Here is a 12,667-nt window from a genome sequence, read left to right as displayed (position 1 = left end):
TGAACCGCGGTCCCTGATGCCTTGCCAAGCTTGTTCCAAGTAGGTGTTCTAGACCACTGAGCCATCTCTCCAGCCCCAGCTTAGGGATTTTTTACTTCATTTTACGTCAGGCTGCCTGCAGGTACAGGTGTGTTGCTGCCTTATTGCCAGTCACGTTAAATACAGTATATGACAAGTTTATCAATACTGTACTATAGGTAACCATGTGAGTGTATATAGTGGCCCACATGCTGATTGAAAGGCAGTAAGATGGTGATTATGGTGGAGTTAAGGAAATCATGAGAAAATAGGAACAAGGTGTTCGAGGACCCAAATTACATCATGAGAAGCCCGCATTGACCATTTGCCAATATTAAGGAAGAAGTAAGAGGGCTAGATGCACACATGACCATCAGAGCAGCGACCATGTGCTCTGTAGATGTACAGAAGTTGCCCTTAGTTTCAATAAACAAGAAAATAATAGGTGACATTGTGACTGAGGACTTTATCTGTAAGAAGGCAGAGGTATTGTAAGTAGACTGAAGGGTTCAAGGTGTGCAGGGTTTGGTGTCACAATATAAGAGGAGACGTGGCTTCTGTAGTGTTGTGAGGCAGGGAGGCTATGAGTTTGGAATATGAGGCACCTAAGGCATCCACTCCTGAGTTCCAGAAGTGCTCTGTTTCTGAGTGTTACTTCTCAGAGCAAGTGTTTAACTGTGATGAGACAGGTTTTTTAGAAAAAGATGCCAAAGAGCACTTACAATACAGAAACAGAGAATGCATTGCCTGGTCCCAAGCCCATGAAAGACCATCTTGCCCTCTTGTTTTGTGGTAATGTAAGCAGGGATTTCAGAGTCAAGCCCCTCGTCATGTCTCAGAGAATCCACCAACCTTCAAGAATGCAAGGTGCAGAAGAGCAGTCACTCATGTGGAGGGCAGCAGCAAGGCTTGGATTGCTGTATTGTTTTCTTCGAGTGGATCACAGAGGTCTTTGGTCCTATGGCAAAGAAAACCTCTTAGGAGAGAGCCTGCCACTGAGAGCTTTGCTGGTTGTAGATAATGCTCCTGTTCATCCTCCAGACTTTGAGGATGACTTACTGGAGGAATTTCGGTTCTAAGGTCAAGTTCCTCCTGTACCACACCACCCTAGTCCTCCAGCCCATCACAGGTCATTTGAACCTTACAAAGCTTCATTCCACTTTACAAAGCAGTGCTTTGAGGAGACCAAAAACCTTGTCCTCTGAGGGTTTTGGAAAAATTATTACCACATCATGAACTGCCTCAAGATCATCAGTAAAACTATGGCCTGACTGCATTCTTGGACATGACATAGAGGGGCCTGTTCATGAACAGGAGCCACCAGTTGTCTCTGAAATTGTATTGTTGGAAGAGACGGTAGGAGCTAAATGAGGATGATATTCAAAAGCTTGTAGAGGAATAATTCCAACACTGAGGCAAGCAGATCGCTGGGAGTTGAAGGCTAGCCTGGGCTACAAAGTGAGTTCAAGGCCACCCTGAACTACACAGCAAAACCCTGTCTCAAAACAAGATTAGGGAGATTTAGAAAATGTGGGAAACTGCAAAATCTTGTAGAAAAGAAATACCAGAGTAAAGCTGTAATGGTGTGAGTGATGAATCTGTTTAATGATTAATCCAATATCACTTTTCCATGAAATCCTTCCTCAAAAGGAGGCAAAAGCTAGTGTCCCTAGATAGATTGCTTGTTAAAGCTGCAGGGAAAGAAGATTCCATTGAGCCAGTGGACAGCAGCAATTCTCTTAGTGCTATGAAAGTTGTCCTACACAGTAACCCTCCTCTCCCTGTTTCCCTTACACCAGCTACAAAGGTTTTCAAAGGAAGTGCAGGTTAATTTATTTTTCTTTATATTCTGTATTTTTTATTATTTTGTGTTCCAGTACTGTAATATTTTATATGAATATTTTTAAATGTATTTGGTTATTACAGGGTCTCATTACGCAGCTCAGACTCATATTGATCTTCCTGTTTTTCAGCCTCCCTAGCGCTGGGATTACAGGTGCATGCCACTACACCCACCCAGACGCTGGCTGGCTCATCCCACCCTCGGGGCAGGGCTGGTGTGGCATGTGGTGCCAGGGATCGAACTGCAGTCCCTGTGCTTGCCTCAGCTTGCTTAAGCAGGTGCTTTAGTCACCTGAGCTATCTCGCCAACCCCTATATGAATAGTCTGGGATTATAGAGTGAATCATCTGAGTTTTCATTGTTTTTTTAAGGGTTAATTTGTTTTAATATGCAAGTATTTTTTGGATTACAATTATTTTTCCAGAATGAATTAGCTCCCAAACCAAGGTTTTACTGTAGTTGGGAGTCTGAGGTAGGATCCCATGTTCAAGCCCAGCCTAGGCAAATTAGTGAGAGCTTGTTTCAAAATTAAAAGGGCTGGGGCTGTAAAACACTTGCTTATCATGTGCCAGACCCTGGGCTCAATCCCCAGCACAGCACATCCCAATAAAAGCACCCCAGACAGTTGTGGGTGCTCTAGGCCCCACACCAGGGTGTCCCATTGTAGTATGCATAGCCAAGTCCCTCCAAGCCTCCTGTGCTGAACCTTTTGCTGAGATCAGCCCCAAATAAGTTCTCAGAACTTACACCAGTCCTCTGGTCACTATGCTTTAAGTCCACACAGAGTGGGCATCTTCTGGCTGGAAGGGATTCCCAGCTCCATTCTCCCTGTGCCCTGCCTGCCACAGCCAGGGTGTGTCAGGCAGGGATGAGACAGGTGCCTGTCCTCAGAAGGGAAACTCAATCTACCCACTAACCTTGGGCTACATGCACTGTGCCTAAGAGTAAGGTGTTTGAAACACTTCCCCTGCCCCAGGGAAGCCCCCACCCCTTCCTAGCCCCCACCCTGGTATTTCCTGTCTCTAGGGCTCCCATATGGCAAATGTTGCAGCCTCACACCCTTCCTGGCCTCGTGCTGTCCCGGCAGCGCGGGAACGACCTCTCTTTGCTCGTGGGGCCTCTCCACTCTGAGCACTCGCACCCGGGTTCCACCACAGCTGCAGAGACCAAGACCAGGGAGCGGAATTGCAGGCCGCAGTGGGCACTTAGTGTGCGCTTTGGTTTGGGGCCTGCTGCCTGCCACATGGGCGCTGATTTACACTGCACCTTGGCTACCTAGACTCTGTTGGTCACAGTGGTGAGGCCTCACGTGATTGCACAACAGCCCCAATCCCCTGGGGAGGGTAGTTGGCCTCCAAAGCCGACCCACCTCCAGATCCCTTCACCGCGTGGGTCCCTGATGCTTTGGGGCTGGGGAGTTGGAGGGTAGACGGCTCCTGGCCGAGCTCCGTGCCGACCCGTCTGCGCCCGCAGCCCCAGCGGGAAGAAGTTCCGCAGCAAGCCCCAGCTGGCGCGCTACCTGGGCGGCTCCATGGACCTGAGCACCTTCGATTTCCGCACGGGCAAGATGCTGATGAGTAAGATGAACAAGAGCCGCCAGCGCGTGCGCTACGACTCCTCCAACCAGGTCAAGGTGAGCCGGCGGAGTGACGTCAGGGGGCGGGGCCATGCCCCAGGTGTGCTGGGGTCCGGGGCTGGTCCCACTGCAGCAGTCCGGCAGGCCATGGCGCGCACGCGGCCCCCGTGGCTTCCCGAGCCGCTGCTGTTCCTGCCTGGGCCTTTGCCCGTCTCTGCCCTCTGCCCTGGACCTGGGCCCACCGCAGCCGCCCCCTGCCCCACTCCTACCCCTGGTCTGCCCCTGGGGATCCCCGCCGCCCCAGCACGCCGCAGCGCCTTGTCCCCGCAGGGCAAGCCCGACCTCAACACGGCCCTTCCTGTGCGGCAGACGGCGTCCATCTTCAAGCAGCCAGTCACCAAGATCACCAACCACCCCAGCAACAAGGTCAAGAGCGACCCACAGAAGGCGGTTGACCAACCGCGGCAGGTGAGCACCCCTGCTCTCGAGGCAGTGCCTGGCTCAGCCACTCCAGGTGGCTGTTTGTCCCCCATTTTAAGTATGGTGGGGAGGGGCTTCCCTGCCCAGACCGCGGTTCACTGTGGGAAATTCGTCGGAAGCCAAGGCGGAGCCACAGTCCGCACCCCCCTTGCCTTCTGACCCATTTCAAGTAGTCGTTGGGGTTTGTGGACAGATAGGTTAAATAAGATGATACACTCGGGAGGCAAAGGCAGGTCGATGGCTACCAACCTGAACTACATAGTGAGACCCTGTCTCAGAAATCGGGATCGGCAAGAGATGGTGCAGTGGACTGAGGGAGCAGCTCACTTGCCCTGTGTGCAGGACACTAGGTTCTATTCTCCGCTCTGCCAAAGAAAGTACAGCACTTAAGTGTCTGTAATCCCCCATTTCAGAGCCTTGTGATTTGCTTGTTTGTGGACACTCCCTGGGCATATGGGTGTGGTGGGTGTTTGGCAAGGCTGTTGGCCCCTACACAGTGAGATTCTCCAGGGTGGGGTGGGACATGGGAAGGAGCAGGGAGAGGCCCCTTTGCAGTGGCCCGGCGAACCCTGCCACCCTTGTCTCCTCACAGCTGTTCTGGGAGAAGAAGCTAAGCGGGCTGAGCGCCTTCGACATCGCAGAGGAGCTAGTCAGGACCATGGACCTGCCCAAGGGGCTGCAGGGTGAATATTCCTGCCAGCAGGCTGGAGGGCTTCTGCCGGGGGCATCTGGACTTGTGGGCGGAGTCTCCTACAAACTTGACCTTGGAGCTGGTAGCCCAAGAGATAGGGAGGGGCTGGGGACTGGGGACCTTCTGGTGTGGAGAAAGGCCTGCCCAGGCTGGGGAGATTGGGTGGCGGCACCCGTCTGGTTGCCCATCACCAGCTCCCCCAGCAAACCCAAGCTACCCACTTGCTGGTGTGTTTGATACTTGTTGCCCCACTGAACTCCCTGCAGCACCCAAAGAGCCCCAGCTCCTGGCTTCTCTGCTGGGTAGGAGGTTAGGACAGGTTTGAGGAAACAAGGCCGAACCCAAGCCCAAATGGAAAGGCAGGACACTACCTGGCTGGTCCCCCTGTGTGCTGAGTGCTTTGGTTGCTGTGCCCCTGTGACTCTGCCACCTGGGACTGTGGCTCCATGCCCTGCAGGCGTGGGTCCTGGCTGCACCGATGAGACCTTGCTGTCCGCCATCGCCAGCGCTCTGCATACCAGCACCATGCCCATCACGGGACAGCTCTCGGCCGCCGTGGAGAAGAACCCGGGTGTGTGGCTGAACACCACGCAGCCTCTGTGCAAAGCCTTCATGGTGACCGACGAGGACATCAGGTAGTCTACAGCCCTCGATTCCCCTCTTCTTGTGTCTGTTCCTTCTGTGACACATGCATGTGTGCTGACACTGTTTGAAACAGGTAGTCACACAGCAGGCAGGTCAGGCTGGTAAGGCACATGCTGGACAGTACTAACCACTGGGTGTTGGGTCATCAGGCTCAGGGAGCTGTCCAGTGGGGAGAGGTGACCTAGGACAGTCCCTGGGCCCTGGGTTTGGACTGGAGTGTAGTGCACAGGCCACATGCCTTTGGGATGAGATTCAGGGATGTGGGTTAATACAGTAGCCAGGAGATGGCAGTTTGCTAAAGCACTTGGGAAAGAAGCAACTGGAACTAGCCTTAGCAATCCAGTGTGGAATTGATGCAGAGCCCTGGCTTCTGAGCAGAAAGCTAGGCCTCTCCTATGAAACTGAAACAAGCTTGTGACTGGGTCAGCTCTGGTGCCACCTGCTGCTTGACACTCTACTGCAGAGGTGGGAGGCAGTGGTTCCCCCAGCTCCAGGAGACTTGGCTGATGCCTTGGGCCGAGTCCAAGCGAGTGTGGCCAGGTCCAGTGCCTGTGTCCCCAGGATGCCCCTGTGTCCCCAGGAAGCAGGAGGAGCTGGTACAGCAGGTGCGAAAGCGGCTGGAGGAGGCACTGATGGCCGACATGCTGGCCCACGTGGAGGAGCTAGCACGGGATGAGGCACCACTGGACAAGGCCTGTGGGGATGAGGATGAGGAAGATGAGGAAGACGAGGAGGAGGAGGAGCCTGAGCCAGACCCGGACCTGGAGCGCATCTAGTGCAGGTGCCCAAGGATAGCTCTGGACTCGGTACTAGGCTCATCCAGACTTCGTCTCCCCAGAGCCCATGCCCCATCACAGGCCAGGTGCTCACGGTATCCCCTCTGCTCCTTTCCAGGTGCTCACCCTCCTCCGCTCTGCCCACTGCACCTGGCCCTGCCACACTGGGGCTAGGCTTGGTGGCCACAGTAGGAAGGGTCAGCTGGAGTTCACCCTTCCTGGGTGCCCCTCCCAAGCCTCGGGGTGTGGCAGAGGTCACTGCCCCATGGACTTGGGCATGGAGTGTGGCCAGCTCAGGCCTGCAGGGCAGCAGGCCCCTCCACATGGAACTCAGGGCCACTGCTCCTTGGCTATGAGGCAGGACAGTGCCAGTGGGCTTGCCCCTTACCCCGCGCCACAAGGCCTGCAGCTGCCATGTTTCCATGAGTTGGAGAACATTCTGGAAACAATCTGACCCCAGCTCTGCAGTGAGGAACATAGTCCTGAGCCAGCAGGCCAGCCCTTTGGGACACTGTTGCTGCAACCCTGCAGCCCCCCAATGGGTAGAGTTGGTGACCCTCAGAAGGGCACCTGGGCAGTTGCCCCAGGAGGCTGATTTCTTTGAATAAATGGATGACATGAATGAGGCTGGCCTTGGGTGTGACCGACCTTCAGTGTGAGCAGCACCTCACTTTCTTTTTGAACCCATACTGCCTGCAGCCTTGCTCCCTAACACTGAGCCTCAGTTTCCCTTTCCACGTGGTGGGGATGGAGTTGCCCAGCTCAGGGAGAAGCTGATCAAAGTACTGTGACCCACAGGGATAGGCTGTGACTGCAGGATGTTTCTTCTGGAGCCTCTAATATGCCACTGGGCTCAGGAGAGAGGTGCCATCCTCCTTGCCTGCCTTGAGTGGATGCTGGCCCCTGGTGCTCAGTGTCCCCTCACTGGCAGCAGTCCTCAGGCCATATCCCCCCCCTCCCCCCGTGCGGTGGTGCTTCTTGGTCAGGACTTGCATTCAAGGTCCCCTGACCTGGGATACCAGGAAGGGAGGAGCAGCTCTGGGCCAGCCATCTACTTGCTGGGCTGGGCTCCTGCCAGGTGGCTTGAGAGCCTTGCTGTGGCCCAAGGGCCCAAAGAGGAGATGGGCCTGAGGTGTCAACAAGCGTCTGGCTCTGGAGCAAGGCCCAGAACCCGAGCCTGTGTGTGGAGCCTCAGCCAGGTCACCCACCCCAGGCTATGGACTCCAGGGCTTGATGAAAGAGATTCGCACCCTGCATGTAGCAAAATGAGTTTAAGGCCATCCTGGGCTATGCAGCAAATTCTAGGCCAGCCTGGAATATGGATCAGGACCCTGCCTCAGAGTAAGCTGAGGTGTAGGGGCCCCTGCTGTGCAGACACTCAGGATGCAGCAGTGACCCTAGTGTTAGCCAGGTTTCCAGGCTGTGGCCCCAGGGTCCCCGTCACTCTTGGCCACCTCAAGGGAGGGCAGCACTGAGGCCTCGCTCACCACCTGTGGACCTGGAGAAGTGAGATGCTACCCAGAGCACCCCCTGCTGGGCTCCTCCCACACATCAACTGCCCAGCCCAGGAGTGACCTGGGGACCCTCTTACCTGCCTGGCCATGGCTCCTGTCCCCATCCACGGCTGAGGGAGAGTTGATGGCCTGGATCCCTCTCCTGATCCTGCCCGCCCCTGTCACTGAGAGGCCAAAGGGAGTCACTCTGGCCTGAGAAGGTATGTGTGGCTGTCACCCAGATTGGGTCCCCTACCTGTGACTGGCTGCGGCACAGCCCAGCGTCCCCTTGAGCCCCCCCAGGCCGTCACACCTCAGTCCCAGCCAGCTGGCACTGCCTCACTGCAGCCAGAGCTTCATGGCTCAGGGTCCTGTGTGCTCAAGGGCGGTGACTGCACCCTAGTTTTCCCTGGCTCCTACATTCAGCCCTTACCCAGAGGAGCTGAGACAGTGGTCAACACTAGAGCGCATTCTACCATTCAGACCCTGGGGCTCCCAGTGCTCTCTGCCTCTGGGCCCTGCTCTACCTGTAGCCCCAACTCCAACAAGTCCTTCCAGGAGGTGCCTGCTTGTCTAGATCCTCTGCCCTAGAATTTGCCATGAACATGGGGTACAGCTGGAAAGCTCTTCTGGAAGTCATTCAGCCAAGGACCATCAGGCTTGGGTAGAGGGGGTGGCAGAAACCAAAGGGTGGGTAACGTCAGGATGCAAAGGGACAGGCATAGTGGCACATGCTTATAATTTCAGCTACCAGGGAGGCTGAGACAGGATGATTCGAAGTTTAAAACTAACCTGGACAACTTAACAATTTACTAAGACTTTCACTCAAAAAAGAAAAAGTCCACCCATACACTGGAATGTTAGCCAGGAGGAGCAAGGCTATGACACTTATACAGCATGAATACACCTTCACAGCGTGCTCAGTGAGATGCCAGGTCGAGGACAGATGGGCGCCCCAGATAGGCAATGCCCAGGGCAGGCAAACTCAAGAGACAGGAAGTGGACTTGGAGGTGTAGGGCTGTGGAGGGGATGAATGGGGCTTCCTTCGGGGGTGGTGAAAACAGTCTAACATTGATAGGGTGATCTTTTTGTTTTATTGCAGTGTTGGGGTGAGCCCAGGGGTTCCCATGCTAGCCAAGTGCTCACACCCAAGTCACACTCCAGCCCTGAGAGTGGTGATGTTCACACAGGTCTTGAGTGTTCTGGGAATTACTAACCTGGCTAGGCTTGGAGGTGCCCACTTGCGACCTCAGCAGGGCTGGGAGGCCGAGACTGGATGGTCACAAATTGGAGCCCAGCCTTGGCAACTTAGCAAGGCCGAATCTCAAGAAAAGGGCCAGGGAGACGGCTCAGTGGCACAGCACCAGTGTGGCAAGCACAAGGCCCCCAGTTCAATTCCTGGTGCCAAAAAGAAATGGGGGGGTGGGGCTGGGAATGTAGTAGAAAGCTACAGTGTGGTGTTAATCTCAGTTCTGAAAAAGAAGGGAAGGGTAAAAAGAGGAAGGGAGAAAGACAAGGGACAGAGTGTGGCTCCGCAGGTGCTTGCCCAATATGAGACAACCTTAGGTTTTAGAAAAAAAGAAACACTGACCACTGACTTGCCTACTTTAGAAAGATAATTTTGAACTAAAATAGTTACCAAAAAAAAAAAATCCAAAGCCAGGTTTAGGGCCATAGATAGCTCAGTGATCTAAGTGCCTGCCTAGACAAGCTCAAGGACCTGGGTTCAATCCCTGGCACCACCAAGACTGAGCATGGTGGTGCACGCCTGTAATCCCAGTTCTAGATCACCACCAGTCTGAGCTGCATAGTGAGACTGTTAAAAAATTTTTAAAAAGATTTTAAAAGCCAGGTTTGGTGGTACCTGTAATGCCAGGACTTGGGAGGCGGAGGCAGGAGGATCACCTTGGGTGTGAGGCCAGTTTGGGCTACATAGTGAGTTCAAGTGCAGCCTTGACCCTATCTCAGAAAACAAAAAGGTAGGGGCCGGGGAGATGGCTCAGTGGAATAAGCACTTCCCTGGCAAGCGCAAGGGCCTGAGTTTGATCCCTGGTTCCGCAAAAAAAAAAAAAGAAAACAAAAAGGTAAATTTTTTTTTTTTTTTTGTACCAGGGACTGAACTCAGGACGTTATGCTTGCCAGGCAGCAGGCACTTAAGCTGTTTATCTATCTCCCCAGCCCTTAAAAAGGTAAATTTCTTTGTAAGTGAATATTTATATATGAACAAAAAGATTTCAGGACCCAGAAAACCTGGTCTGTTGGCAGTTTTATCCCACAACTTGGAGGGACGTGGAGCCCCCAAGAGGCCAGAAGGGAGAACAGCTGCCACAGGTGCCTGGAAGGATGCTGCCAGCTGCAGTGGAGCTCAGCTGTTCCCAAACACACCAAACCTGTGAGGTCTGCACGCAGGGGCCCCAGCTTTTGGATCCAAGTTCCAGTTGACACTGCAGCAGGGACACAGGACTGTGATCCGAGGCAGGGCTGTCAGTCATCTCCACAATTCCTGGTCCAGAGCCGAGGGCCCAGAGAGAAGCTATGAGAAAGCAGTAATTCCGGGGCTGGGGAGATGGCTCAGTAGACTAAGTGCTTCCCTGGTAAGAGCAAGCGTCTGAGTTCAATCCCTGGTTCTGCAAAAAAAAAAAAAAAAGTAATTCCGAATGCACTTTGTGTGATGGTGCATGACCTATCATCCCAGCACTCTGGGAGGCTGAGGCAGGAAGATCACAAGTTCAAACCTGTGAACTGAGCAACTTAGCAATGTAGCAAGGCACTCTCAAAAAGGGCCAAGGATAGAGCTCATTGTAAAGGCCTTGAGTTTAATCCTCAATACTGAAAAAAGGAAATAAAGACCCACAAGAGCAAATGAGGGGGCTGGTGAGATGGCTCAGTGGTCTAAAGCACCTACTTAGAACAAGTTTAGCAAATCACAGGGACCGAGGTTCAATCCCCCAGCACCACATGCCAGCCAGCACCGCCCCCTGGTGGGCTGAGATGGTCACACACACACAAATAAAATTTTAAAAAAAGAGCAAATGAGGCAGGATGTAAATTGGGGGGCAGTGTGAGGAAGGACATTTTGGGATAGGCTGGGCCCTGGGCAGAGAAACCAACACAGGAAGGTGTGATGATGAGTGTGACCTATAATCCTGGTATGTCAACTTGATTGGGTTAAGAAACACCTAGCAGGGCCAGGGGGATAGCTCAGTGGCATAAGTGCCTGCCTGGCAAGCAGAAGGTCTTGTGTTTGATTCCCAGTGCCAGAAAACAACCACCACCACCTAGCAGAAATTGGTGTGGTGGTGTGGATCCTGGAGGATCAACAGTTCGAGGCCAGCTAGGGTTACATGTAGTGAATTCCAGGGTACCATGAACTACATAGCAAGACCTTAAGTACACTACCCCTTGTGTTCTCCTGGGACATGGGAGCATGATCTGGGGCGCCGCATATTGTCCCTGGACCTTCATCTCTCATGCTGGGTTCCTTCTTGGCTTCTGGGCTGCCACATATGTAACCATCTTTCCTCTACCACACACTTCCACCATGAGGCTCCTGCCCTGGAGCCACTGACCCTGGACCGAGTCCTTGTAACTGTGAATTAAATGAACCTCTTGTCCAATAAGCTGTGTCAGGTGATGGCAGCCCAGCCACGTGTGCAGGGCTCCTGGGTAGAGAAACGTGGTAACAGATGTGGCTAGGGAAACAGCTCTGTAGCATAAGTGTCTGCCTGGCAAGCATAAGGTCTCGAGTTTGATCCCTGGTACTGCAAAAACAAGTACTGGATGGTCCAGGATGGAGTGAAGGATTGGACTCTGGGAGGGGTAAGGCTGGCAGGATAGATGGGAAGGAAAGGCCACCCTGTCCTGCTGGCCTGAGGTGGTTCAGCTGGAGTGGAGTACACCCTATTCCCCACCTGCAAGGGGCTTGTGGAACAGCTGAAGGTAGAGCTGCTGAGGCAGATGGCTTCTCAGTGGAACCCAGGTCCCTTCTTGTGCACCCAGAAGAGAGTGGGAACTTGCCCACACCAAGAAGTGTCAACGTGAAGATGAATTGGATTCTAGGAACATGACACCAGCTTCCAAGTAGGAGCTGCAGGGAGGAGGCCTCACTTTATTATTTTTGGGGAAGGTCTAGCTCTGTAATTCAGGTTGGGTTTAAACTCACTATGTAGCCCAGGCTGGCCTCGAACTTGTAATGGTCCGTCTGCCTCAGCCTCCTGAGTGTTGGTTTGACAGGTGTGCACCAGCATGCCCTGCTTGGGGGCCTGACATTAAAGTCCAGCAGGCTCCTTACACACCCTCTGGTAGAGGGAGCCAGGCCCAATGTGCTCCAGAGGAGTTCCCTGGTGTAGGAACGTCAGGGCAGGGTAAGGGGAGCGTGAGTATGGCTACAGGGGGACCCCAAACACTGGGAGAGAGGCCCTAGCACAAAAGGGTAGCGTCATAGTAGGCACAGGGGCTGGCCTTGCAAACCCAGTGGGATGGTGGACTTGAGAAAGAGGAACCCCCAGGTCTTAGGAGCCTAAAGAGGGAGTTCCCAGCTCGAACGAAAGGGACTGACAGAGCAGGAGCGATTGCCAGGTGGCTTGGGCTTTGCTGGACTCTGGAATCAGGCTCCATTTCCCACCCACCTCTGCTACCCCCTACTTGAAAGGATGTGGGGGACGGGTCCGTCACCCTTCCCTTCGAAGAGTCCTCAGGTCGCCTACCTATACTTGATGGATGAATGTGGGTGGGGTGGGGAAAGGGGCTGACTCCAGAAGTCCCTCGCGATCACGACTAATGTTCGGGACCGCGAGTCCAGGAAGCGTAAAGGGAATCTTCCACTGGGGGATGCACGAACACGATCAGGGGGCTCCGGCAGGGGAAATCCAGGTCCTAGGACGCGACCAGTAGGGAAGGAGGAGTCCCGGCTCGGGATTTCATACACCACCAGCCAGGGTGCTCCCACACGTGCGAACACTCAGGGTCCGCGCCCACAGTGGGGTGGGGTGACCACGTGACCCAGGCCCCGCCCTATGCCACTGCGCGCATGCGCATCTCGGGCGCCCATTGTTGGCGGTGGTGACGTAGCGGGGCGGGGCCAGGGCGGGGCCGGCGGCCCGGGAGGCAGGCGGGCGGCCGGGCGGCGGGAGGGCACGAGCATCC

The 12,667-nt window shown here is 54.2% G+C and overlaps 1 protein-coding gene across 4 annotated transcripts in view; it reads left to right on the top strand.

Annotated features, from left to right (window-relative positions):
* Window positions 1–6,650, top strand: part of Mbd3 (methyl-CpG binding domain protein 3) — a 12,160-nt gene extending 5,510 nt beyond the window's left edge. For 2 of the 4 annotated variants that reach the window (XM_012515111.2, XM_004632683.2), the window contains exons 2-7: window positions 3,334–3,493; window positions 3,767–3,904; window positions 4,509–4,599; window positions 5,065–5,242; window positions 5,833–6,033; window positions 6,147–6,650. In XM_012515111.2, coding sequence (XP_012370565.1) covers window positions 3,334–3,493; window positions 3,767–3,904; window positions 4,509–4,599; window positions 5,065–5,242; window positions 5,833–6,028 — 763 coding nt within the window. In that variant the 3' untranslated portion in view covers window positions 6,029–6,033; window positions 6,147–6,650. Of the gene's footprint in view, window positions 1–1,991; window positions 2,015–3,333; window positions 3,494–3,766; window positions 3,905–4,508; window positions 4,600–5,064; window positions 5,243–5,832; window positions 6,034–6,146 lie in introns of all 4 variants that reach the window. The other 2 variants (XM_023717002.1, XM_023717001.1) reach the window with 2 other exon arrangements.
* Window positions 6,651–12,667: the final 6,017 nt, after the last annotated feature.

The sequence above is a fragment of the Octodon degus genome, unplaced genomic scaffold, assembly GCF_000260255.1.
Source record: "Octodon degus isolate 3935 unplaced genomic scaffold, OctDeg1.0 scaffold00050, whole genome shotgun sequence".
NCBI lineage: Eukaryota > Metazoa > Chordata > Mammalia > Rodentia > Octodontidae > Octodon > Octodon degus.
Note: the sequence above shows the minus strand (reverse complement) of the source record. Positions and strands in the feature narration are given on the sequence as shown.